A 26,114-nucleotide genomic window follows, 5' to 3' on the forward strand; every position below is an offset into this window, starting at 1 on the left:
AGTTGGTAGGGTTAATACCAAGGAGCGGTTGAGCTGGTTGGGTGTTCTTCCTAATAGTGATAATGTTTGTGTTCTGTGTAAAAAGGAGATAGAATCTGTGCAGCATTTGTTTCTCCTGTGTGAGGTTACATGGCAGATATGGTGCACTTGGTTGAGTTATTTTCGTACAGATTGGGCTGTTCTTGGTACCATGAAAGGGCTGTTTGAAAGTTGGACTGGAATACACAATAGAAAACAAGAACAGAGGAAGTGGCTGACTGGGTTCTTTGCAGTATCTGGAACATCTGGTAGGAACAGAATGATAGGATATTCAAAAATAAAGAAGCAGGTGTTGAGAAAATACAAAGTAGGACGGTTTTGAGCTACCAAGAATGGACCTCAAGTGATCCTTTTGGGTGTTGATGGCAATACTGGGATGCCAATGGAATGGATAACTCTTGTGTAGACTTCTTTTATTTTTGGGTTATTTATGCTCCACTCTATTGTATTGAGCTTCTTTTGTTTCAAAAAAAATAAATATAGACATATTAAAACTCCCAACAATAATTTTGACATAGATACAAGTATTTTGAACAGAACTTTTTCAGCGCACGCAATATTTATTGGCAGAAGAGTTGGCATAAAAATAAAATAAAGAGAAGCAAAGTCAATCAAATATTTCCCATAGTCGACGAAGGAGGATGATCAAAGGTCTCCCAGTTGGTTGTAACAACAACATGCTTTATTCTTGCATTAGATATCTTAAGTGCATCCAATGTTTCAACACATTTCTGCACTTTCTTTTCCTAAAAATATGTAACCATCAAATTTAGCATATAACTCATCATTCCTCTTGAACTTGTGTGATAATAAAGAATGGAATTAAATACCTAAACACTTTCTTGTGCAGAAACATCTTCTCTAGAAATGCTTTTTAATTTGATTGCTTGTCTTATAAACATCTCAATTAGTGTCAAAATCTGAATTTCAGGTGCTGTGTCCCCATTCGAAATGGACTTGTCAATTGCAGACATCTATAGATCAGGGAAACAGAAACAAATTCAATTATATGTGTGTTCATTATGCATTAATGAGAGGAGCTTATTATAGGGGGTTGTTCTCTCTATAAATTTTAATATGGCCTAATCAAATCAAAATAAACATACAATGAAGAGCATTAAACGTCTTAACCTACATAATTTGTGAGCATAATTCAACTGCCCTGTGTCCACCAAATTACGAAAGAGTTGCATAGGTATGTACCTGTTGTGCGAGGTGGTCGAGTTGGAGGATAATATCGTTGATTGCACCAATCGCAGTCTGAATCTAAGCGTTCCTATGCATCTATATGAATTTGCGTTGGATGCTCGAAAGGTCTTCAATCAGAACCAAGTTTGATCTGTCTTTCACTCTGCAAATGTCTAAGTACTCTCCGTTCTCTATCTCTCTCTCTCCCTTCCTCTGTACACCAAGCTCTGTTCATCAACCTGCAACCCCATTTCCACACTCAGAACCTTCTTCACCTCGAGGAAGCTGCTCATGCAACTCACGCTGATCTCATACCTCAATCCACCATAACCAATTGGTTCAGCCATCAATTTACTAAGTTTAGCTTTTGTTTTTCTTCATTGACCGAGCTTGTTCCCTAAGATTGTGTTGGAGTTCTAACACTGTTAGTATGTCAAATTAGTTCATGATTACTTCAATTTATACTATTTAATTAATCTTTGATTTAGCTTTATAATATGATGACTAGTTGAACTGTTTATGTAGCCTTATATTAAAATGAAAGTGAGGAAGTTTTGTCTAGTTGGTCTAAACAGAACAAAGCAAAGTTCATTCTCTTACTGTGCCTTCATTCTTAATCCACTAAGTTATACATAATATTTTACTGATTAATTGTTTTTTTCCCTGGACAAGTCATATTCATTGTTCTATTATTCTAAATTTGTCATGAATTGAATCTTGCATGATTGAAATAGTTAGTAAGAAAAGTCAATCCGGAAGATAGATATCTCTGAAACCTTAACTGTTTTCTCCATATATTTCACAAACAATTTACTGCTTGCTTTCTGATTCTTTGAATTACTGTTTGATGCATTTGAACTCTCAACACTCTTTTCTGTTTGTCTAACTAAGTTAATCAACCGTTATTTCTTTGTCCATCAATCCTCGTGGGATCGACCCTCATTCACTTGAGGTACTACTTGGTACGATCTGGCGCACTTGCCGGTTAGTTTGTGGACTTTAAATTCTGCACCAAATTTTTTGTGCCGTTGCCGGAGATTGACTGTGATTGGCAACTATTAGTTGTCTGATTGCTTAGATTAGGCATTTTAGTTTAATTCTATTTAATTCTTGCTTTACAATTTTCGAAAATTAGTACTATTGTTTTTCCTTAATTTCTGAAAGTTTGGTGTTACCTAGTTAATTTTATTTTTATTTCCTGTTTAATTTTCTTATTAAATTTCGAACTTCCTAGCTTGATTTTGGTCATTATTTTTGAAAATTTTAGCCTTAATTAGTAAGTATTTTTTTATTTATTTTTTTACACAGGTTACCTCATTGGGAATTCTCTACACTCTGACGTAAAGAATCTCATTTTTCTTGTCTTCTGCCTGTTTATGAGCTGGAACAGGGACAAGAAACCTCTTATAGAATTTGATCCTAAACCTGAAAGGACCTTGAGGCGGTGCTTGCAACAAGCTAGACTTTACAAGGCTAGTGAAACTCTTGAAAGGAAAGCTGTAGAGTCCACCATGGATCAGAATCGTGCTGTGAATGCCAATATGGCAAATCTGAATGAGAATGAGCAACCTAGAAGAGTGCTTGGCTCATACACTGCTCCCAATGCAGATCTTTATGGCAAAAGTATTGTGGTGCTTCCTATAGCTGCAAACAACTTTGAGCTGAAGCCACAGCTAGTCACTCTTGTGCAACAAAATTGTCAGTATCACGGACTCCCTTAGAGCATCTCCAACGGTAAAGAAATAAAGGACCCATTCACTATAGGTCTGACAAAAGATGAAGACCAACTGTTGGAGCAACATAAACATGAGTCCCAGCACATTTTTCAAAGCAAGCAAGGCCCTGCTCAGAGGGACTTAGTTTGTTTTCATTGTAATCAATGATATTTTAACATGTGGCACTTAAATTAAAAAAAAATTAAATAATATGATATTAATATAATAACTAACGTTGCATAATATGTTATCAATAAACGGTTGGTGTTCATCTTATTATATACCAATTTATTTAACTTTACGTATATAATTAAATATTATAATTATTTATAAATTAAATATGATTTAAGTATTTAATTTAGTTATTTAAAAAATTATATTAAATAATTAAATTATATTTAATTTATTAATAATTATAATAATTAATTATAATTCTATTTAATTAATAATTTATATTAATTATTTAAATCATAATTAATATAAGTAATTAAATTAATATTGAATATTAATTATATTATTATATTAAATTAGTCGTTGTAAAACTAGCCGTTGCAAAATTAGCTGTTGGAAACTACCCGTTACTATGTTACCATTATCATTAACAAATTAATATTTTGTTACTCTATATATATCACTTAGATACACTTCTATTCTCACAATTTCTACTACTCTTCTTCATCTTCTTCCAAGTTTACAAAATCAAAGTTCTGCTAATATTATTTTTTGTTCGAAAGAATGGATCCAAACCAACTCAACTCTTTCTTCAATTACTTACAAAATTCTTCTCAAATTCCAAATACCCAACAATCTCAAACCGCAAACTCTCAAGTTCTAAATTAAAACTTCACACTACCGAATACATTTCAAAATCCAAATCCACAAAATCTTTCTAATTTCAATTTTCAAGCTCCTTATAATAATCAATTTCCTATATTCCAACCGTAAAATCAAAATTCACAAACACCACATTTTCTATTTTCATCCATATTTAACCCCTCTATCAGAAATGTTACTCCAACTTTCTTGCCGTTTCCAACTCAATTCAATGCATCCAGACATAACTCATCTGGTATTGGTGGCTCTTCTAACCCATCCTCTCAAACTCCTATACAATCTAGTGCAAATTCGCAATATTCAGAATTTATCAACCCTCGTGGATTAGATGCTATCGCCTCAATGATGATGATATTGAAGATCGGAGGCAAGATAGTATTCAACACTGGCATTGAAAAGAGGATGAGATGCTGATCAGTGCATGGTTAAATGTTTCAACTGACCCTATAGTTGGTACCGATCAAAAGGGGAAAACATTTTGGAGTTGAATTTATAGCTACTAAGTAGAATTTTGCTCCGACATGACAAGGGAGGTTGTTGCATGTAAGAAACGATGGTATAAGATCAACAAGACTATTGCACAATTTGCTGGTTGCTACGATCAAGCTAGTCAAAATATAAGGAGTGGTTCAAATGCTGATGATATAAAGGAGTTGGCCTATAAATTTTATTCCATAAATTATGGTAAAAAATTCACTTTTGAGAGGTATTGGAACATGCTTCGGTTGGAGCAAAAATGGAAAAGCCAACTACCTACACAGAGTGGCGGCTCGAAGAGAACCAAGGTTAGTGCAACTGGAGCATACTCATCCTCATCAAACCCAGAAACACCGTTGGCTGACGAACCCGGTGTGGACTCTCCCATTTTCCCACAAGGATCAAAGAAGAGCAAGCGAAAAGGTAAGGGAAAAGCACAAATGTCTGAAAATTTTAACGAAAAGAAATCATCGGTTGTTAAAAAATTATCTCTCATGGAAGAAATTAAGAATGTTAGAGAAAAGGAACTAATGGATAGGGAAAAAAAAGAGAAGAGGAGAGGATATATAGAGCAAAGATTATGGCAATCAAAGAGAAGGAGTTACAAATTCAAGCGGCAATGAAAGAACAAGAATTACAAGCTCAAGCGGCAATGAAAGAACAAGAATTACAAACTCAGAGGTATATTAAAGAAATGCAGATAAATGCAAAAGAAAGGGAAATGGAAAGGATGGCCAAGGAAACGGAAATGGATATTGGTAGTGGGAAATCGTGATTCACACTTTTCACAACTTCGCACAACTAACCAGCAAGTGCACTGGGTCGTCCAAGTAATAAACCTTACGTGAGTAAGGGTCGATCCCACGGAGATTGTCGGCTTGAAGCAAGCTATGGTCATCTTGTAAATCTCAGTCAGGCGGATTCAAATGGTTATGAGGTTTTGATAATTAAAATATAAATAAAATATAAAATAAAATAAAGTTACTTATGTAATTCATTGGTGGGAATTTCAAATAAGCGTCTGGAGATGCTTTGTTGCTTCTGAACCTCTGCTTTCCTATTGCCTTCTTCCAACCATGCGTTACTTCCTTCCATGGTAAGCTATAAGATCCTCTCAGTGAAAATGGTCCTCTACGGTTTCTGCACGGCTAATCAACTGTCAGATTTCTCGTCTCGGATGAAAAATACCAGGTATAGCTACCGCATGGCTAATCATCTGTCGGTTCCAACTAGCGTCGGAATAGAATCCATTGATCCTTTTGCACACTGTCTCTTGCGCCCAACATTCACAGGTTTGAAGCTCGTCACAGTCATCCCTTCCCAAATCCTACTCAGAATACCACAGACAAAGTTTAGACTTTTCGGATCCCAGGAATGCTGCCAATAATTCTAGCCTATACCACGAAGATACTAATCTCACGGACTCGGTCCGTGTATTAGATATCCAAGAGAATATACTCCGGATGTCGTCCAATGACTACGTTGAACATCATGTAGACCGCTTTGTGGTTGTCAGGCACGCGGATCTTGGCTAAGCGACTAACGAAGATTGGGTGATTGTCACGGGTCACCCCTTCATTCTGACTTAACTGAATTAAGTACGAGAGTATATCTTGGAGAAGAAGTAGGCATGAATTGAATAGAAAAACAATAGTACTTGCATTAATTCATGAAGAACAGCAGAGCTCCACACCTTAATCTATGGGGTGTAGAAACTCCACCGTTGAAAATACATAAGTGAAAAAGGTCTAGGCATGGCCGTGAGGCCAGCCCCCAAACGTGTACAATGGTCTATGATAGCATAAAACTGATCAAAGATCAATAGTGATCAAAAGATATAAAATAAATCTCTAAAAGTAGTTTTTATACTAAACTAGTAACCTAGGTTTACAGAAAATGAATAACTAAGTGCAGATAGTGCAGAAATCCACTTCCGGGGCCCACTTTGTGTGTGCTTGGGCTGAGAATTGAGGTTTTCACGTGCATAGGCTATTTCGGGAGTTAAACGCCAGCTTGGGTGCCAGTTTGGGCGTTTAACTCCAATTCTGGTGCCAGTTTGGGCGTTTTATGCCAGAAAGTTTTAGGCTGGGTTTGGACGCCAGCTTGGGCCATCAAATCTCGAGAAAAGTATGGACTATTATATATTGTTGGAAAGCCCAGAATGTCTACTTTCCAACGCAATTGAGAGCGCGCCAATTGGGCTTTTGTAGCTCTAGAAAATCTACTTCGAGTGAAGGAGGGTCAGAATCCAACAGCATCTGCAGTCCTTTTTCAGCCTCTGAATCAGATTTTTGCTCATGTCCCTCAATTTCAGCCAGAAAATACCTGAAATCACAGAAAAACACACAAACTCATAGTAAAGTCCAAAAATATGATTTTTGCATAAAAACTAATAAAAATATAATAAAAAGTAACTAAAACATACTAAAAACTAAGTAAAAATAATGCCAAAAAGGGTATAAATTATCCGCTCATCACAACACCAAACTTAAATTGTTGCTTGTCCCCAAGCAACTAAAAACAAAATAGGATAAAAAGAAGAGAAAATACAATAAACCTCAAAAATATCAATGAAGATTAGCTTCAATTAGATGAGTGGGACTTGTAGCCTTTTTGCTTCTGAATAGTTTTGGCATCTCACTTTATCTTTTGAAGTTCAGAATGATTGGCATCCATAGGAACTCAAAATTCAGATAGTGTTATTGATTCTCCTAGTTCAGTATGTTGATTCTTGAACACAGCTACTTTCTGAGTCTTGGCCGTGACCCTAAGCATTTTGTTTTCCAGTATTACCACCGGATACATAAATGCCACAAACACATAACTGGGTGAACCTTTTCAGATTGTGACTCAGCTTTGCTAGAGTCCTCAGTTAGAGAGTCCTAGAGCTCTTAAGCACACTCTTTTTGCTTTGGACCATGACTTTAACCACTCAGTCTCAAGCTTTTCACTTGACACCTTCACGCCACAAGCACATGGTTAGGGACAGCTTGATTTAGCCGCTTAGGCCAGGATTTTATTCCTTTGGGCCCTCCTATCCATTAATGCTCAAAGCCTTGGATCCTTTTTTACTCTTGCCTTTTGATTTAAAGGGCTATTGGCTTTTTCTGCTTGCTTTTTCTTTTTCTTTCCTTTTTCCTTATTTTTTCGCCATTTTTTTTCATATTTTTTTCAGAAGCTTTTGAATTTCACTGTTTTTTCTTGCTTCAAGAATCAATTTTATGATTTTTCAAATTATCAATAATATTTCTCTTTTTCTTTATTCTTTCAAGAGCCAAAAATTTTAACATTCATAAACAACAAATTCAAAAATATGCACTGTTCAAGCATTCATTCAGAAAATAAAAAGTATTGCCACCACATCAAAATAATTAAGCTAATTTCAAGATAAAATTCGAAATCCATGTACCTCTTGTTCTTTTGTAATTAAAAACATTTTTCATTTAAGAAAGGTGAAGGATTCATAGGACATTCATAGCTTTAAGACATAGACACTAGACACTAATGATCATGTAGTAAAGACAAAAACATAAAGCATATAATTCGAACAATAGAAAAATAAAAATAAGGAAATTAAAGAACGGGTCCACCTTAGTGATGGCGGCTAGTTCTTCCTCTTGAAGATCTTATGGAGTGCTTGAGCTCCTCTATGTCTCTTCCTTGTCTTTGTTGCTCCTCCCTCATGGCTCTTTGGTCCTCTCTGATTTCATTGAGGATAATGGAGTGCTCTTGGTGCTCCATCCTTAGTTGCCCCATGTTGGAACTCAATTCTCCTAAGGAGGTGTTGATTTGCTCCCAATAGTTTTGTGGAGGAAAGTGCATCCCTTGAGGTATCTCAGGAATTTCTTGATGAGGAATTTCCTCATGCTCTTATTGAGGTCCATGAGTGGGCTCTCTTGTTTGCTCCATCTTCTTCTTAGTGATGGCCTTGTCTCCTTCAATGAAGATGTCTTCCTCTATGACAATTCCAGTTGAATTGCATAGGGTACAGATGAGATGAGGGAAGGCTAACCTTGCCAAAGTAAAAGGCTTGTCCGCCACCTTGTAGAGTTCTAGAGGTATGATCTCATGAACTTCTACTTCCTCTCCAATCATGATGCTGTGGATCATGATAGCCCGGTCTATTGTAACTTCAGACCAGTTGCTAGTAGGAATGATAGAGCGTTGGATGAACTCCAACCATCCCCTAACCACGGGCTTGAGGTCAAGCCTTCTTAGTTGAACCGGCTTGCCTCTTGAGTCTCTCTTCCATTGAGCTCCTTCCACACAAATGTCTCTAAGGACTTGGTCCAACCTTTGATCAAAGTTGGCCCTTCTAGCGAAAGGATGAGGATCTCCTCTCATCATTGGCAAATTAAATGCCAACCTCACATTTTTCGGACTGAAATCCAAGTAATTCCCCCGAACCATTGTGAGCCAATTCTTTGGGTTCGGGTTCATACTTTGATCATGGTTCCTAGTGATCCATGCATTAGCATAGAACTCTTGAACCATTAAGATTCCGACTTGTTGGATTGGGTTGGTGAGAGCTTTCCAACCTATTCTTTGAATCTCACGCCGGATCTCCGGATATTCACCCTTTTTGAGCTGGAAAGGGACTTCGGAAATCACTTTTTTCTTGGCCACAACTTCATAGAAGTGGTCTTGATGGACCTTTGAGATGAATCTCTCCATCTCCCATGACTCGGAGGTGGAAGCAATTGCCTTCCCTTTCCTCTTTCTAGAGGTTTCTTCGACTTTAGGTGCCATTGATGGTTATGGAAAACAAAAAAGCAGGGCTTTTTCCACACCAAACTTAAAAGGTTTGCTTGTCCTCGAGCAAAAGAAGGAAGAAAGGAGTAGAAGGAAGAAAGGAGTAGAAGAAGAAGAAATAGAGGAGATGGAGGGTATTATTGGTTTCGGCCAAGGTGGGTAGGAGTGTGTATGATGTGTGAAATTGAAGGTGGTAACGAGAGGTATTTATAGGGTAGGGGAGAGAGGGAATTCGTGTGAGAATGGGTGGGTTTGGGAGGGAAATGGTTTGAATTTGAATGGTGAGGTAGGTGGGGTTTATGATGGATGGATGTGAGTGGTGAAGAGAATATGGGGAAGAGGGTAGGATTTGATTGGTCAAGGGTATTTAAGGAAGAGTTAATGATGGGATTGGTCAATGGTATTTGGGGAAGAGTGTTATGGAAAGGTGTGAAGAGGAGAGAAGAAGAGGTGGGGTAGGTGGGGATTCTGTGGGGTCCACAGATCCTGAGGTGTCAAGGAATTCTGCTCCCTGCACCATTCTGGCGTTCAAACACCCTCAGTGTGCCAATTCTGGCGTTAAACGGCTCTGCTACCTTTCCTGGCGTTAAACGCCAGTCTGCTGCCTATTTCTGGCATTAAACGCCAATATGTCTGCCATTTCTTGCGTTTAACGCCAGCCAGACGCCAGATAGCCTTTTCTGGCGTTAAGCACCCAGAGTGTTATCCATTCTGGCGTTTAACGCCCAGAATGCTGCTAGGCTGGGCGTTAAACGCCCATTCTGCTATCCTTACTGGCGTTTAAACGCCAGTAAGCCTATCCTCCAGGGTATGCTATTTTTGATGCTATTTTTCATTTTGCTTTAATTTTGCAGTTATTTTTATGACTTCACATGATCATCAACCTAAAGAAAACATAAAATAACAATGGAAAATAAATAAATATAATTAAATAACATTCGGTTGCCTCCCAACAAGTGTTTTTTTAATGTCAATAGCTTGATAGTGGGCTCTTAGAGAGCTTCACAGAGACTCAGAGCTTAATGGTGGCCTCCCAACACCAAACTTAGAAGTTTAGTGTGGGGGCTTTGTTTGACTCTGTATTGAGAGAAGCTTTTCATGCTTCCTCTCCATGGTTACAGAAGAAGATCCTTGAGCCTTAAACACAAGGTAGTCCTCATTCAATTGAAGGACTAACTCTCCTCTGTCCACATCAATCACAGCTCTTGCTGTGGCTAGGAAGGGTCTTCCAAGGATGATGGATTCATCTTCATCCTTTCTAGTATCTAGGATTACGAAGTCAGCAAGGATGTAATAGCCTTCAACCTTCACTAAGACATCCTCTACAAGTCCATAAGTTTGTTTCCTTGAATTGTCTGCCATCTCTAGTGAGATTCTTGCAGCTTGTACCTCAAAGATCCCTAGTTTCTCCATTACAGAGAGTGGCATGAGGTTTATACTTGAACGAAGGTCACACAGAGCGTTCTTAAAGGTCATGGTGCCTATGATGCAAGGTATTAAGAACTTTTTTGGGATCCTGTTTCTTCTGAGGTAATTTCTGTTGAACCAAGGTATTTAGTTCATTGATGAGCAATGGAGGTTCATCCTCCCAAGTCTCATTACCAAATAACTTGGCATTCAGCTTCATGATTGCTCCTAGATATTGAGCAACTTGCTCTTCAGTAATATCTTCATCCTCTTTAGAGGAAGAATACTCATCAGAGCTCATGAATGGCAACAGTAAGTTCAGTGGAATCTCTATGGTCTCTGTATGAGCCTCAGATTCCTTTGGTTCCTCAATAGGGAACTCCATAGTGGCCAGTAGACATCCATTGAGGTCTTCCTCAGTGGAAATCACTGTCTTTCCCTCCTCTACAGGTTCGGTCATTTTGGACATATTGATGGCCTTGCACTCTCTCTTTGGATTCTCTTCTGTATTGCTTGGGAGAGTACTAGGAGAGATTTCAGTAACTCTTTTACTCAGCTGACCCACTTGTGCCTCCAAATTTCTAATGGAGGACCTTGTTTCAGTCATGAAACTGTGAGTGGTCTTACTTAGATCAGAGATTATGGTTGTTAAGTCAGAGAAGCTCTGCTTAGAATTTTCTGTCTGTTGCTTAGAAGATGATGGAAAAGGCTTGCTATTGCCAAACCTATTTCTTCCACCATTATTATTATTGAAGCCTTGATTAGGCTTCTGTTGATCCTTCCATGAGAAATTTGGATGATTTCTCCATGAAGGATTATAGGTGTTTCCGTAGGATTCTCCCATGTAATTCACCTCTTCCATTGCAGGATTCTCAGGGTCATAAGCTTCTTCTTCAGAGGAAGCTTCTTTAGTACTGCCGGATGCAGCTTGCATTCTAGTCAGACTCTGAGAAATCATATTGACTTGCTGAGTTAATATTTTATTCTGAGCCAATATTACATTCAGAGTATCAATCTCAAAAACTCCTTTCTTTTGAGTTGTCCCATTATTCACAGGATTTCTTTCAGAAGTGTACATGAATTGGTTATTTGCAACCATTTCAATGAGTTCCTGGGCTTCTGCAGGCGTCTTCTTCAGATGAAGAGATCCACCAGCAGAGTGGTCCAATGACATCTTGGACAATTCAGATAGACCATCATAGAATATACATAAGATGCTCCATTCTGAAAGCATGTCAGAAGGACACCTTCTGATCAATTGCTTGTATCTTTCCCAAGCTTCATAGAGGGACTCGCCTTCCTTCTGTCTGAAGGTTTGGACTTCCACTCTAAGCTTGCTTAACTTTTGAGGTGGAAAGAATTTGGCCAAGAAAGCATTGACCAACTTTTCCCAAGAGTTCAGACTCTCTTTAGGTTGTGAGTCCAACCATGTTCTAGTTCTATCTCTTACAGCAAAGGGGAAAAGCATAAGTCTGTAGACCTTAAGATTAACCCCATTGGTCTTAACAGTGTCACAGATTTGTAAGAATTCAGCTAGGAACTGATGAGGATCTTCCAATGGAAGTCCATGAAACTTGCAATTCTGCTGCATTAGAGAAACTAATTGAGGCTTAAGCTCAAAGTTGTTTGCTCCAATTGCAGGAATTGAGATGCTTCTTCCATAGAAGTCAGAAGTGGGTGCAGTAAAGTCACCAAGCATCTTCCTTGCATCTCCACCATTGTTGTTATTTTTGGCTGCCATAACTACTTCTTTTTCGAAAATTTCTGTTAGGTCCTCTCCAGAGTGTTGTGCTTTAGCTTCTCTTAGTTTCCTCTTTAGAGTCCTTTCAGGTTCAGGATCAACTTCAACAAGAATGTTCTTATCCTTGCTCCTGCTCATATGAAAAAGAAGAGAACAGAAAAGAATAGGAATCCTTTATGTCACATTATAGAGATTCCTTTATGTGAGTAGAAGAATATAAGAATAGAATGAAGAAGGAAGAAGAAGGAGAATTCGAACACAGAGAGAGGGAGAGGGTTCGAATTATAAGAAGAAGAGAAGTGTTAGTAAATAAATAAATAAATAGAAAGAGATGAGAAAGAGAAGAAATTTGAATATTAATTTAAAAGAAAAGAAAAATATTTTTATTTTTATTTTAATTATTAGTTAGAATTCGAATTTAAGAAGGAAAATAAAATAAAATTAGAATTTAAAACAATTAGTTAATTAAAAAGAATTTTGAAAAAGGGGTTAGTGATTTTCGAAAACCAGAGAGAGAAAAGTAGTTAGGTGGTTTTGAAAAAGATAAAAAATAGTAACTTTTAAAATCAAACAAAAAGTCAAGTAGTTAATTGAAAAAGATTTGAAAATCAATTTTGAAAAGATAAGAAGTTAGAAAAATATTTTGAAATTAAGTTTTGACAAAGATATGATTGAAATTTATTTTGAAAAAGATTTGAAAAGGAAATTAAAAAGATTTGATTTTTGAAATTAAAGTTGATTACTTGACTAACAAGAAACTAAAAGATATGATTCTAGAATTTAAAGATTGATCCTTTCTTAATAGGCAAGTAACAACTTGAAAATTTTTTACTCAAAACATTAATTGTTAGCATTAATTTCGAAAATATGAAATAAAAATAGGAAAAAGATTTTGAAAGTAAATTTTAAAATTTTTGAAAATATTGAGAAGAAAAATGAAAAGGATTTGATTTTTGAAAAATATTTGCAAAGATAGAATTTTTAAATTGAAATTTTGACTTGACTAATAAGAAACAACCAAATTTTGAAAAGTTTTGACTAAATCAATCTAAAATTTCGAAAATTATGAGCAAAATAAGGGAAAGATATTTTATTGATTTTTTAATTTTTAATAAGGAGAGAGAAAAATACCAAAATGAAACAAAACATAAGAAATTAAAATCAAAAGGACTAATGCATGCAAGAACACTTTGAATGTCAAGATGAACACCAAGAACACTTTGAAGATCATGATGAACATCAAGAACATATTTTTGAAAATTTTTAAGAAAAGAAAGTCATGCAAGACACCAAACTTAAAAATTTTTAATGTTTAGACACTATGAAATTGAAAATGCATATGAAAAACAAGGAAAGACACAAAACAAGAAAAATCAAAGATCAAACAAGGAAAATCATCAAGAACAATTTGAAGATCAAAGAAGAACACATGATGAATTTTTGAAAATTTAAAGAAAAATTAAAAAGATGCAATTGACACCAAACTTAAAATTTGACACTAGACTCAAACAAGAAACGCAAAATATTTTTGGTTTTATGATTTTATTAAATTTTTTTGTATTTTTTGAAAATTATTTGGAAAAAGAAAATAAAGGGATACAAAATTTTTAATAAGAATCCCAGGAATCATGCAATGTTAGTCTAAAGCTCCAGTCCAAAAGATTTAGACATGGCCAATGGCCAGCCAAGCTTTAGTGAAAGCTTCGGTCCAAAAAAATTAGACATGGCCAAATAGCCAGCCAAGCTTTAGCATAAAACATACAAGCATGTCAATGAGAAGTGGAAGCCTCAGTCCAAAAGATTAGACATGGCTTCACAGCCAGCCAGGCTTCAACATATCTCATGAAACTCTAGAATTCATTATTAAAAATTCTGAAGAACACAAAATTTTTTGGATTTTTCGAAAATAAAAATGAAAAGCGTAAACATAAAATAAAATTACCCAATCTAAGCAACAAGATGAATCATCAGTTGTCCAAACTCGAACAATCCCCGACAATGGTGCCAAAAACTTGGTAGTGGGAAATCGTGATTCACACTTTTCACAACTCCGCACAACTAACCAGCAAGTGCACTGGGTCGTCCAAGTAATAAACCTTACGTGAGTAAGGGTCGATCCCACGGAGATTGTCGGCTTGAAGCAAGCTATGGTCATCTTGTAAATCTCAGTCAGGCGGATTCAAATGGTTATGAGATTTTGATAATTAAAATATAAATAAAATATAAAATAAAATAAAGTTACTTATGTAATTCATTGGTGGGAATTTCAGATAAGCGTCTGGAGATGCCTTGTTGCTTCTGAACCTCTGCTTTCCTATTGCCTTCTTCCAACCATGCGTTACTTCCTTCCATGGCAAGCTGTAAGATCCTCTCAGTGAAAATGGTCCTCTACGGTTTCTACACGGCTAATCAACTGTCGGATTTCTTGTCTCAGATGAAAAATACCAGGTATAGCTACCGCATGGCTAATCATCTGTCGGTTCCCGCTAGCGTCGGAATAGAATCCATTGATCCTTTTGCACACTGTCACTTGCACCCAACATTCGCAGGTTTGAAGCTCGTCACAGTCATCCCTTCCCGAATCCTACTCGGAATACCACAGACAAGGTTTAAACTTTCCGGATCCCAGGAATGCTGCCAATAATTCTAGCCTATACCACGAAGATACTAATCTCATGGACTCGGTCCGTGTATTAGATATTCAAGGGAATATACTCCGGCTGTCGTCCAATGACTACGTTGAACATCATGTAGACCGCTTTGTGGTTGTCAGGCACGCGGATCTTGGCTAAGCGAGTAACGAAGATTGGGTGATTGTCACGGGTCACCCCTTCATTCTGACTTAACTGAATTAAGTACGAGAGTATATCTTGGAGAATAAGTAGGCGTGAATTGAATAGAAAAACAATAGTACTTGCATTAATTCATGAAGAACAGCTTGTGCACGAAATCGTGATCGTTCATTCCTTGGTAACGGCGCCAAAAACTTAATACGCACGTTCATAATCTTAATTCTTTGTCACAACTTCGCACAACTAACCAGCAAGTGCACTGGGTCGTCCAAGTAATAAACCTTACGTCAGTAAGGGTCGATCCCACGGCGATTGTCGGTTTGAAGCAAGCTATGGTCACCTTGTAAATCTCAATCAGGCGGATTCAATTGGTTATGGATATTTGATAATTAAAATATAATTAAAATATAAAATAGGATAGAAATACTTATGTAATTCATTGGTGAGAATTTCAGATAAGCGTATGGAGATGCTTTTATTCCTTCTGAACCTCTGCTTTCCTACTGCTTTCATCCAATCATTCATACTCCTTTCCATGGCAAGCTGTATATTGGGCATCACCGTTGTCAATGGCTACATCCCGTCCTCTTAGTGAAAATGGTCCAAATGCGCTGTCACCACACGGCTAATCATCTGTCGGTTCTCGATCATGCTAGAATAGGATTCAATAATCCTTTTGCGTCTGTCACTACGCCCAGCACTCGCGAGTTTGAAGCTCGTCACAGCCATCCCTTCCTAGATCCTACTCAGAATACCACAGACAAGATTTAGACTTTCCGGATTTCAAGAATGGCCGCCAATAATTCTATCCTATACCACGAAGACTCTGATCGTAGATCAGGAGGCTAAGAGATATGCATTCAAGCTTGCTTTCATGTAGAATGGAAGTATTTGTCAGGCACGCGTTCATAAGTGAGAATGGTGATGAGCGTCACATAATCATCACATTCATCATGTTCTTGTGTGTGAATGAATATCTTAGAGAAGAAATAGGCTTGAGTTGAATAGAAAAATAATAGTACTTTGCATTAATTCATGAGGAACAGCAGAGCTCCATACCTTAATCTATGATGTGTAGAAACTCTACCGTTGAAAATACATAAGAACAAGGTCCAGGCATGGCCGAATGGCCAGCCCCCTAAACGTGATCTCAGAACATAAAATTATTCAAAGACTAACCAGATATGATCAAAAGATGTAAATACAATAGTAAAAAGTCCTATTTATACTAAACTAGTTACTAGGGTTTACAGAGATAAGTAAATGATGCAGAAATCCACTTCCGGGCCCACTTGGTGTGTGCTTGGACTGAGCATTGAAGCTTTCACGTGTAGAGGTCTTCCTTGGAGTTGAACACTAGTTTGTAACTTATTTCTGGCGTTTAACTCTGCTTTGCAACTTGTTTCTGGCGTTTAACGCCAGAATAGGGCAGAAAGCTGGCGTTGAACGCCAGTTTGCGTCATCTAAACTTGGGCAAAGTATGGACTATTATATATTGCTGAAAAGCCCTGAATGTCTACTTTCCAACGCAATTAAGAGCGCACCATTTGGATTTTTGTAGCTCCAGAAAATCCACTTTGAGTGCAGGGAGGTCAGAATCCAACAACATCTGCAGTCCTTCTTCAGCCTCTGAATCAGATTTTTGCTCAAGTCCTTCAATTTCAGTCAGAAATACCTGAAATCACAGAAAAACACACAAACTTCTAGTAAAGTCCAGAAATGTGATTTTTAATTAAAAACTAATAAAAATATACTAAAAACTAATCAAATCATACTAAAAACTATGTAAAAACAATGCCAAAAAGCGTATAAATTATCCGCTCATCACAACACCAAACTTAAATTGTTGCTTGTCCCCAAGCAACTGAAAATCAAATAGGATAAAAAGAAGAGAATATACTATAAATTCCAAATATCAATGAAACTTAGCTCCAATTAGATGAGCGGGACTAGTAGCTTTTTGCCTTTGAACAGTTTTGGCATCTCACTTTATCCTTTGAAGTTCAGAATTATTGGCATCTATGGGAACTCAGAATTTAGATAGTGTTATTGATTCTCCTAGTTCAGTGTGTTGATTCTTGAACACAGCTACTTTATGAGTCTTGGCCGTGGGCCTAAGCACTTTGTTTTCCAGTATTACCACCGAATACATAAATGCCACAGACACATAATTGGGTGAACCTTTTCAGATTGTAACTCAGCGTTGCTAAAGTCCCCAATTAGAGGTGTCCAGAGTTCTTAAGCACACTCTGTTTTTGCTTTGGACCTCGACTTTTACCACTCAGTCTCAAGCTTTTCACTTGACACCTTCACGCCACAAGCACATAGTTAGGGACAGCTTGGTTTAGCCGCTTAGACCAGGATTTTATTCCTTTGGGCCCTCCTATCCACTGATGCTCAAAGCCTTGGATCCTTTTTATTACCCTTGCCTTTTGGTTTTAAGGGCTATTGACTTTTTCTGCTTGCTTCTTTTTTCCTTTTCTTTCTTTTTTTTCGCCTCCTGCATTTTTTTTCTCAAGCTTTTCTCTATTCACTGCTTTTTCTTGCTTCAAGAATCATTTTTATGATTTTTCAGATCATCAATAACATTTCTCCTTTTGCATCATTCTTTCAAGAGCCAACAATTTTAACATTCATAGACAACAAATTCAAAAGACATATGCACTGTTCAAGCATTCATTCAGAAAATAAAAATTATTATCACCACATCAAAATAATTAAACTAATTTCAAGGATGAATTCGAAATCATGTACTTCTTGTTCTTTTATTTTTAGAACATTTTTCAATTAAGAGAGGTGATGGATTCATAGGACATTCATAGCTTTAAGACATAGACACTTAAACACTAATGATTATATAGTAAAGACACAAACATAAATAAAACATAAGGCTCAAGAACCGAAAAACAGGAAAATAAGAACAAGGAGATTAAGGAACGGGTCCACCTTAGTGAGGGTGGCGTCTTCCTCTTCTTGAAGAACCAATGGTGCTCTTGAGCTCCTCTATGTCTCTTTCTTGTCTTTGTTGCTCCTCCCTCATAGCTCTTTGATCTTCTCTAATCTCATGGAGAATGATGGAGTGCTCTTGGTGTTCCATCCTTAGTTGTCCCATGTTGGAACTTAATTCTCCTAGGGAGGTGTTGATTTGCTCCCAATAGTTTTGTGGAGGGAAGTGCATCCCTTGAGGCATCTCAGGGATTTCATGGTGAGGAATTTCCTCATTCTCTTGTTGAGGTCCATGATCTCTTGTTTGCTCCATCCTTTTCTTAGTGATGGGCTTGTCCTTATCAATGAGGATATCTCCCTCTATGTCAATTCCAGCCAAATTGCAGAGGTGGCAAATGAGGGGAGGAAAGGCTAACCTTGCCAAAGTGGATGACTTGTCACCCACCTTGTAGAGTTCTTGAGGTATAATCTCATGAACTTCCACTTCCTCCCCAATCATGATACTATGGATCATGATGGCCCGGTCTACAGTAACTTCAGACCGGTTTCTAGTAGGAATAATTGAGTGTTGGATAAACTCCAACCATCCTCTAGCTACAGGCTTAAGGTCCGGTCTTCTCAATTGAACCGGCTTGCCTCTTGAGTCAACTTTCCATTGAGCTCCTTCCACACATATGTCCATGAGGACTTGGTCCAACCTTTGATCAAAGTTGACCCTTCTAGTGTAGGGGCGTGCATTTTCTTGCATCATTGGCAAGTTGAACGCCAACCTTACATTTTTTGGACTGAAATCTAAGTATTTCCCCCGAACCATTATAAACCAATTCTTTGTATTCGGGTTCCTACTTTGATCATGGTTCCTAGTGATCCATGTGTTTGCATAGAACTCTTGAACCATTAAGATCCCGACTTGTTGAATAGGATTAGAGAGAACTTCCCATCCTCTTCTTCTAATCTCTTGTCGGATCTCTGGATATTCACTCTTTTTGAGCTTAAAAGGGACCTCAGAGATCACCTTTTTCTTGGCCACAACTTCATAGAAGTGGTCTTGATGGACCTTTGAGATGAATCTCTCCATCTCCCATGGCTCAGAGGTGGAAGCAATTTCCTTTCCTTTCCTCTTTCTTGAGGTTTCTCTGGCCTTAGGTGCCATTAATGGTTATGGAAAAACAAAAAGCAATGCTTTTACCACACAAAACTTAAAAAGTTTGCTCGTCCCCGAGCAAAAGAAGAAAGAAAGTAGTAGAAGAAGAAGAAAATGGAGGAGATGAAGGGAGAAGGTGTATTCGGCCAAGGGGAAGAAGTGGTGGTTGTAATGTGTGAAAATGGAGTAGTGTTGAGGGGTTTATATATGGGTGGGGTGGAGGGTAGGTTTCGGCCATTAGGGTTGGGTTTGGGAGGGAAAAGAATTTGAATTTTGGAGGTAGGTGGGGTTTATGGGGAAGAGTGGATGGATGTGAGTGGTTAAGGGTATTTAGGGAAGAGGTATGGAGGTGATTGGTGAAGGGTATTTGGGGAAGAGAGGTATGAAAAGGTGTGAAGAGGAGAGAAGAAGAGGTGGGTAGGTGGGGATCCTGTGGGGTCCACAGATCCAGAGGGATCAAGGACTTAACATCCCTGCTCTATTTAGGCGTGCAAACGCCCTTAGAATGCATGTTTGGCGTTTAAACGCCAGCTTGCTGCTTGTTCCTGGTGTTTAACGCCAATTCCATGCTCTGTTCTGGCGTTAAACGCCAGTTTGGTGCTTATTTCTGGCGTTTAACGCCAGCTTGATGCTTCTTTTTGGCGTTAAACGCTAGTTTGATACTTCTTACTGGCGTTTAAATGCCAGTAAGCTCTTCCTCTAGGGTGAGCTATTTTTAATGCTATTTTTCATTCTGTTTTTGAATTTTCAGTAGTTTTTGTGACTTCACATGATCATCAACCTAAAGAAAACATAAAATAGCAATGGAAAATAAATAGATATAATTAAATAACATTGGGTTGCCTCCCAACAAGCGCTTCTTTAATGTCAATAGCTTGATAGTGAGCTCTCATGGAGCCTCACAGATGTTCAGAGCATTGTTGGGACCTCCCAACACCAAACTTAGAGTTTGGTTGTGGCCTCCCAATGCCAAACTTAGAGTTTGACTATGGGGGCTTTAGTTGACTCTGCAGTGAGAGAAGCTTTTCATGCTTCTTCTCCATGGTTACAGAAAGAGAACCTTGAGTCTTAAATACAAGGTAGTACTCATTCAGTTGAAGGACCAACTCTCCTCTGTCCACATCAATCACAACTTTTTCTGTGGCTAGGAAGGGTCTTCCAAGGATGATGGATTCATCCTCATCCTTTTCAGTGTCTAGGATTATGAAATCAGTAGGGATCTAAAGGCCTTCAACCTTTACTAACAAGTCCTCTATTAATCTATAAGCCTGTTTCATTGATTTGTCTGCCATCTCTAGTGAGATTCTTGCAGCTTGTACCTCATAGATTCCCAGTTTCTCTATTACAGAGAGTGGCATGAGGTTTATCCCTGACCCAAGGTCACACAGAGCCTTCTCAAAGGTCATGGTGCCTATGGTACAAGGTATGAAGAACTTTTCGGGATCCGGTTTCTTCTGAGGCAATGTCTGACTTATCAATGCACTTAGTTCATTAGTGAACAAAGAGGGTTCATCCTCCCAAGTATCATTACCAAATAAACTGGCATTCAACTTCATGATGGCTCCTAGATATTTAGCAACCTGCTCTTCAATGATGTCTTCATCCTCTTCAGAGGAAAAATAGTCATCAGAGCTCATGAATGGTAAAAGGAGGTTCAATGGAATCTCTATGGTCTCTAGATGAGCCTCAGATTCCTTTGGTTCCTCAAAGGAAAACTCCTTACACTACAAAAATAGAAGTTTAAAATGGCATTTATATTACGGCGGTTTCAAAGAACCGCCGTAATATTTAGATAGTATGGCACTTTTGGTCGCTGCCAGTAATAAATTTGTATTTGATGGCGATTTCGATCATTATGGCGGTTTTGAACCGCCGTTATCACTTGTATATAAAAACACAAATTGAACATCCCTCGTTCCAGAAACACTTGGTTGAAAGTTGAAGCTCGTGTACGATGCTACTGCAGTGACCTCTCTCTCTTGTGTTCTCTGACGATCTCCTCCAACGAAGATCTTCTCCGGTGACATCTCCTCCAGCGACAGCTTTCCCAACGGCGATCTCCTCCGGTGACGTCCCCTCTAGCTTCCTCTCCTTGCCATACCCTGCGTCTTCTCCGCCAAAATCTCAGCGCCTCCCTTTCGTTCTGGATCAGAAAGGTTGGCTTACCTCTTTTAAGTAGTTTTCGAGGATTCATCGCGAGTGGTTCCACTGTTTGCGCAGCAAGATCAACAGCAACAGCAAGAATAAGATGTGTGGTTGAATCTGGTTTATGCCTTTTTGTAAACTTGTAATTGCGGTTTTAGATTGCTATTGATGTGATTATGATTATGATTGAGCTACTGTTATTGCAATTGAAATAAGAACCCTAGGTTTTTGGCAAGCATTTGCACCTAATTGTGACTAGACAATACGTGATTGAACGAGAATGCATTTGAATATTAGTGTTTTGATTTCTCGTAATTTATATGCTGTATTTTGCATTTCAGTTACAGTTGATTGAAGAACAGGGATTTTGGTAAGGATGTTTAAACTTGAAACATGGAAATGGACCCCTGACTCATTAAGATTTTGGAATGATGAGTTCTATTTTCATTTCTTTTAGTGCAACTCAAAGTTCAGAGTTGTTTTCAGTTGATATTTGTTGTGACTAGCTCTTACAATTTCTTGCAATTTCTTGTCCATAAGGTATGTTATTGTCTTTGAGTCTAATATTTCTTTTGAGAAGCTTATGCTTTATGTATTTTTTGTGCTTGGGTCATCATTCATTCACTTTTGCTTTGTTGATATGATTGAGATGGATTGTTTCTAAGCCATAGAGGAAGTATCTAAAAGAACAGTGGCGTTAATTGACTGCTTTTGAAATGATTTCTCTAGTAATCTTTGTCATCAGTTGAGTTTGAAAATATCTTCACCAATTGTTGGCCTATCTTTTGAAAATGAGTCAGATGAGCACAAGTCTTACATGTAAGTTCTAACATTTCTGTGTTCCTTGCTTTTAATATTCTGTAGAAAAATTGAAGTGTGACTACTTGAACACTTTCTCGGGTAATGTTGGGAACTAAATAAGCCAATGGAAAGCCAATATGAACATGTTTTGCTCTCTCTTTTGATGTAGGTTCTCTGTCATTACATCTGATGGTTCACTTCAACAAATTGAGCTCAGTTATGGACAAAGTGGATATACCTTTCCCAATTATACTTCTTATCACAGGAAAAATCTCTGCAGCAATATTTTCTGCTTTGACCGTCATCATGAACTTAACTTTTTGGTGGCTGTTCACAAGAACTCTGGTACGATTTTGGTTATTTTCTGTTATATATGATTTGTTCTGTTTTAAGAAATACATTATACTATTTAAATAGATGAATTTTGGCTATCACTTTTATTAATTCCATAAGCAAACTTTTCACCTGATTGGTTTCAGTCTTTCTTTCTTAACAATTCAAATAAAGCTAAGAAAAGGACATTTAATACATACTTCTGAAATCTGAATAAAGTTTCTCTGGGTTACAAACATTTGTGTGCTAAAAATTACCTTTTGGTTCAATTGTTTAAAAGCTGCATTAAACTCACTTCCGTTCTCTGTTTTTGGTTTAAATAAGCTTTTTATGATTAAACTACATATTGTTGTTGTCTTCTCTGTATATATTTGATATCCTTTCTTTCAATTTTTTGGAAAAAAATATATAGTTCTTATTTTGATCCTTTGAGCGTAAGAAAAGGGAATTTTTTGTTTTATTCGCCTCCCTCCTTTTTTTAACATATATGCAGTAAAATATGTGTTATGTCACACATGTTTGTAAAGGGGAAGGCCAATGTATTCTTAAGTACTCACTCGTATTGTTTTATTTTAAATTTCAAATTATTTTTTTTTTATTTTTGGTAATCAATTTTCATTGATTTCATGCCTTTGAAATCCCCCCCCCCCCCTCTTTTTTTTCTGGTTCACAAAAATGAATTAATTCATCACTGAACTTTATGCCTTATCCTCTTATCTTGAGTTTGTTGATATCCCTAGTACTATTTCTTTTCTAGTAACACAAGTTATTGGAAATGGAGAAGAGGCAATTGAATTATTATTTTTTTACATGTCTTGATCTACAACTGGTGTTTGACAAAGTTCTTCACTAATTAGTTATGCATTTATCTCTAGGGTCTTGCCATCTTTCTCTTTGGCATACAAATTCAAGTAGAGAACTGGAGCAGTTGTCCTCTTTGCAGTTTAAGGGATTATATGTAAAGCCATGACATTCAAATCCAAGTCAAAACTGAACCACTTGTTAAACATTTTCTTGGAACTTTTTGGCCATCAATTGATGAGCTCACCAATTGGTATAAAACAAGAGCTAGATTCATGGATGATTTCAGTGGGCAGCTGGATAATTGTTTAAGCTTTCTTGAGTTTGCTCTTCACAAAGGTTTATCTGAGTTGCAGCAATTCCATCAGGATGTCCTATACTTGTATCAAATTATTTATTCTGATGACAGTGATGGCGAAACAAGCTCCAATATGAGTCTTGCCAAGTGGGGAGAGTTGTCGGACTATGATAAATTTAAATTTATGCTTAAGGGAGTCAAAGAGGAGAATGTAAATGAAAGACTACGCAATAGAGCTATTCCTTTTATGCATGGAAAGCTTCACATGGTATCTCTAAGCGGAGATATTAGTCTTCTTGATTCTGCAAATCAAAATATAGAGAAATCATTTCTGGTGAGATGGTTGACAGAAACTGCTTTGGTGAATAATTTGAACATATGCTTGGTGGTTATTGAGGAAGGGTGCAGAAACTTCCAAAGTAATGCCTATTTCAAATAGAGAACCTTTTAGTTTATATTTGATTGTGATATCATTGTGTTCTTAAGCTGGGTACTTATCCTTTGGATCCCAAAACTTAACAAGTTCCAAGACATTTCTATTCATATCTTATATCTATATGTGCATGTGCTAGTATGTGCCATTGAGTGAATTCTTGCAGATATGATTTGGTATCTAATATTAATCATTGGTTACATTAAAATATGTATTCTTGCGTAGGTACTACAATTCAAATAGTGAACCTTGAGAGAAGACTTAGACTTGCTGAAGGTCATATTGAAGCTGGGAGACTTTTGGCATTCTACCAGGTTGGTAGTTTCTCCTTTCTCGCTATGTAACTCCAAACTGGCATACTTTATGGTTATTTGTATGTCAATGGAAATGTGTATGTCAACATGGTCCGGATTACGAAATTGTTGCTTGGTACTGTTTTTGCCACTTAACTATTTGGCAACATGGTTATAAAGTTCAATATATTGTTTTAGCCATATGTTATGTACTTATTTTATTGTGTTGTCTTTTGTATCGATACAGGTCCCAAAAGCCATTAAACTTTTTTGTGGAGGCTGAATCAGATGAGAAGGGTGTCAAACAGATCATTCGCCTTATTTTATCTAAATTTATTCGCCGTCAACCTAGCCGATCTGATAGTGAATGGGCCACTATGTGGCGTGATATGCAATACTTGAGGGAAAAAGCATTTCCTTTCCTGGACCTGGAGTATATTTTGGTTGAATTTTGCAGAGGGCTACTCAAAGCTGGGAAGTTCTCTCTTGCAGGAAATTACTTGAAGGGTACGAGTTCAGTTTCTTTGGCATCGGAGAAGGCAGAAAGCCTTGTCATTCAAGATTTCAACTGCATGAATTGGTTAATTACGGTGCTGTAAATTGTTCCAGATCTGGAATGCTAGAGAATGCCTTAACCTATATCCAAATAGTGCAAATGTCAAGGCAGAGGCAGATATTATTGATGCACTTACAGTTAAGCTTCCCAACCTTGGGGTGAACATTCTACCCATGCAGTTCAGGCAAATAAAAGATCCTATGGAGATTGTGAAAATGGCAATCACAAGTCCAACTGGAGCATATTTTCTTGTTGATGAACTTATTGAAGTTGCTAGACTTCTTGGCCTGAGGTCTGCAGATGAAATAGCAGCTGTTGAGGAAGCTATTGCTAGAGAAGCTGCAGCTTCAGGTGATTTGCAATTGGCATTTGATCTTTGTCTTGGCCCGCAAGGGGCATGGTTACGTATGGGATTTATGTGCTGCAATTGCAAGAGGTCCTGCTCTTGAAAATATGGATGTAGACTCTAAAAAGCTCTTAATTTGGTCAGTTATTATTATTATTATTATTATTATTATTATTATTATTATTATTCTTATTATTATTATTATTATTAATTTGATTTGCTTTGTTTTACAGCGTTCTCAAATATGATATGCAGAATCTAGAGGTTCCAACCATTTCTTTCCTAGGAACACTAGTTAATTCTGGTATTAGAGTTCTAGTATACAGGTAGGTAAAACTTTCCTTTATTTTCTATAATAATCATGTTAAGTAGTTTAATTAATTAATTAATTATATCATCATACATTACACCTACCACTAGTCCACTAGTCCAGTTACTGGTTACATGGAGCGCGGTTCAAGCTTCCCATGATTCCTGCTTGTGGACCCCAGAATTTAATATATATATATATATATATATATATATCTTAATTATTTTTTTTTGCTTTCCACATGTCATTCATATCCATATATAATTAGAGCGTATTTCATCTTTTTTGTATACATATACACTTAATATATGATCGTTTTCTGAACTTGAGTCATTTTCTATCTAAGATTTTTTTTATATGATAGAACAAGAAACAAAAATGCTGGAACAAATTCTCGGGATGAAACTCACACAAGAGACCAAGAAATTAAGGCAGGCTTGTTTTAAAGTTAATTACAAAAGGAGGAAACTTTTGGCCTCCAAATCTTATTCATCATCACTTAGCTAAGTTAAGCTACTTGTCTTGTATATTCATATTCTAAGTAGTAAAAACAGCACCTATTAGATGATTTAAATACATTATTAGATATTAACATACTTTAGTGAACTGGATGGTAGATTTGACTAATTAGTGTTTATTGCAAATTTGCAATGCTTGTATTTTGGTAAGTTTAGTAAGACAAGGTTTTGTATAGGAGTTATTACTTTTGATTTTCAATAATAAAAAATTATATATTATATTAATATTTTGTTTATGAGTTATA

At 37.1% G+C, this 26,114-nt stretch overlaps 2 protein-coding genes and 1 pseudogene across 5 annotated transcripts; 2 read left to right on the forward strand and 1 right to left on the reverse strand.

The window, feature by feature from the left end:
- Positions 1-646: 646 nt before the first annotated feature.
- LOC107620308 (BAG family molecular chaperone regulator 2-like) lies at positions 647-1,574 on the reverse strand (annotated as a pseudogene).
- A 2,723-nt stretch (positions 1,575-4,297) lies between these two features.
- On the forward strand, positions 4,298-4,876 carry LOC107620309 (glutathione S-transferase T2-like). The gene has a single exon (XM_016322489.1). It carries the CDS (start codon positions 4,298-4,300, stop codon positions 4,874-4,876), a length of 579 nt encoding a protein of 192 aa, XP_016177975.1.
- A 16,839-nt stretch (positions 4,877-21,715) lies between these two features.
- Positions 21,716-26,035, forward strand: LOC107620310 (MAG2-interacting protein 2-like). Of its 4 annotated transcripts, XR_015906986.1 has the most exons (7): positions 21,716-21,999; positions 22,151-22,326; positions 23,190-23,832; positions 24,072-24,160; positions 24,387-25,180; positions 25,275-25,367; positions 25,716-26,035. XR_015906986.1 is itself a non-coding variant. In XM_088506797.1 (5 exons), the coding sequence occupies exons 3-5, from the start codon at positions 23,391-23,393 to the stop codon at positions 24,420-24,422; spliced, it is 567 nt and encodes a 188-aa protein (XP_088362923.1). In that variant the 5' UTR covers positions 21,716-21,999; positions 22,151-22,326; positions 23,190-23,390; the 3' UTR covers positions 24,423-26,035. The 4 variants fall into 4 exon arrangements, 1 of the variants encoding a protein (XP_088362923.1); XR_015906984.1 differs by having other exon boundaries at positions 25,275-26,035; XM_088506797.1 differs by having other exon boundaries at positions 24,387-26,035.
- Positions 26,036-26,114: the final 79 nt, after the last annotated feature.

Source organism: Arachis ipaensis, chromosome B10 (genome assembly GCF_059453495.1).
Source record: "Arachis ipaensis isolate K30076 ecotype BB chromosome B10, ASM5945349v1, whole genome shotgun sequence".
Taxonomy (NCBI): Eukaryota; Viridiplantae; Streptophyta; class Magnoliopsida; order Fabales; family Fabaceae; genus Arachis; species Arachis ipaensis.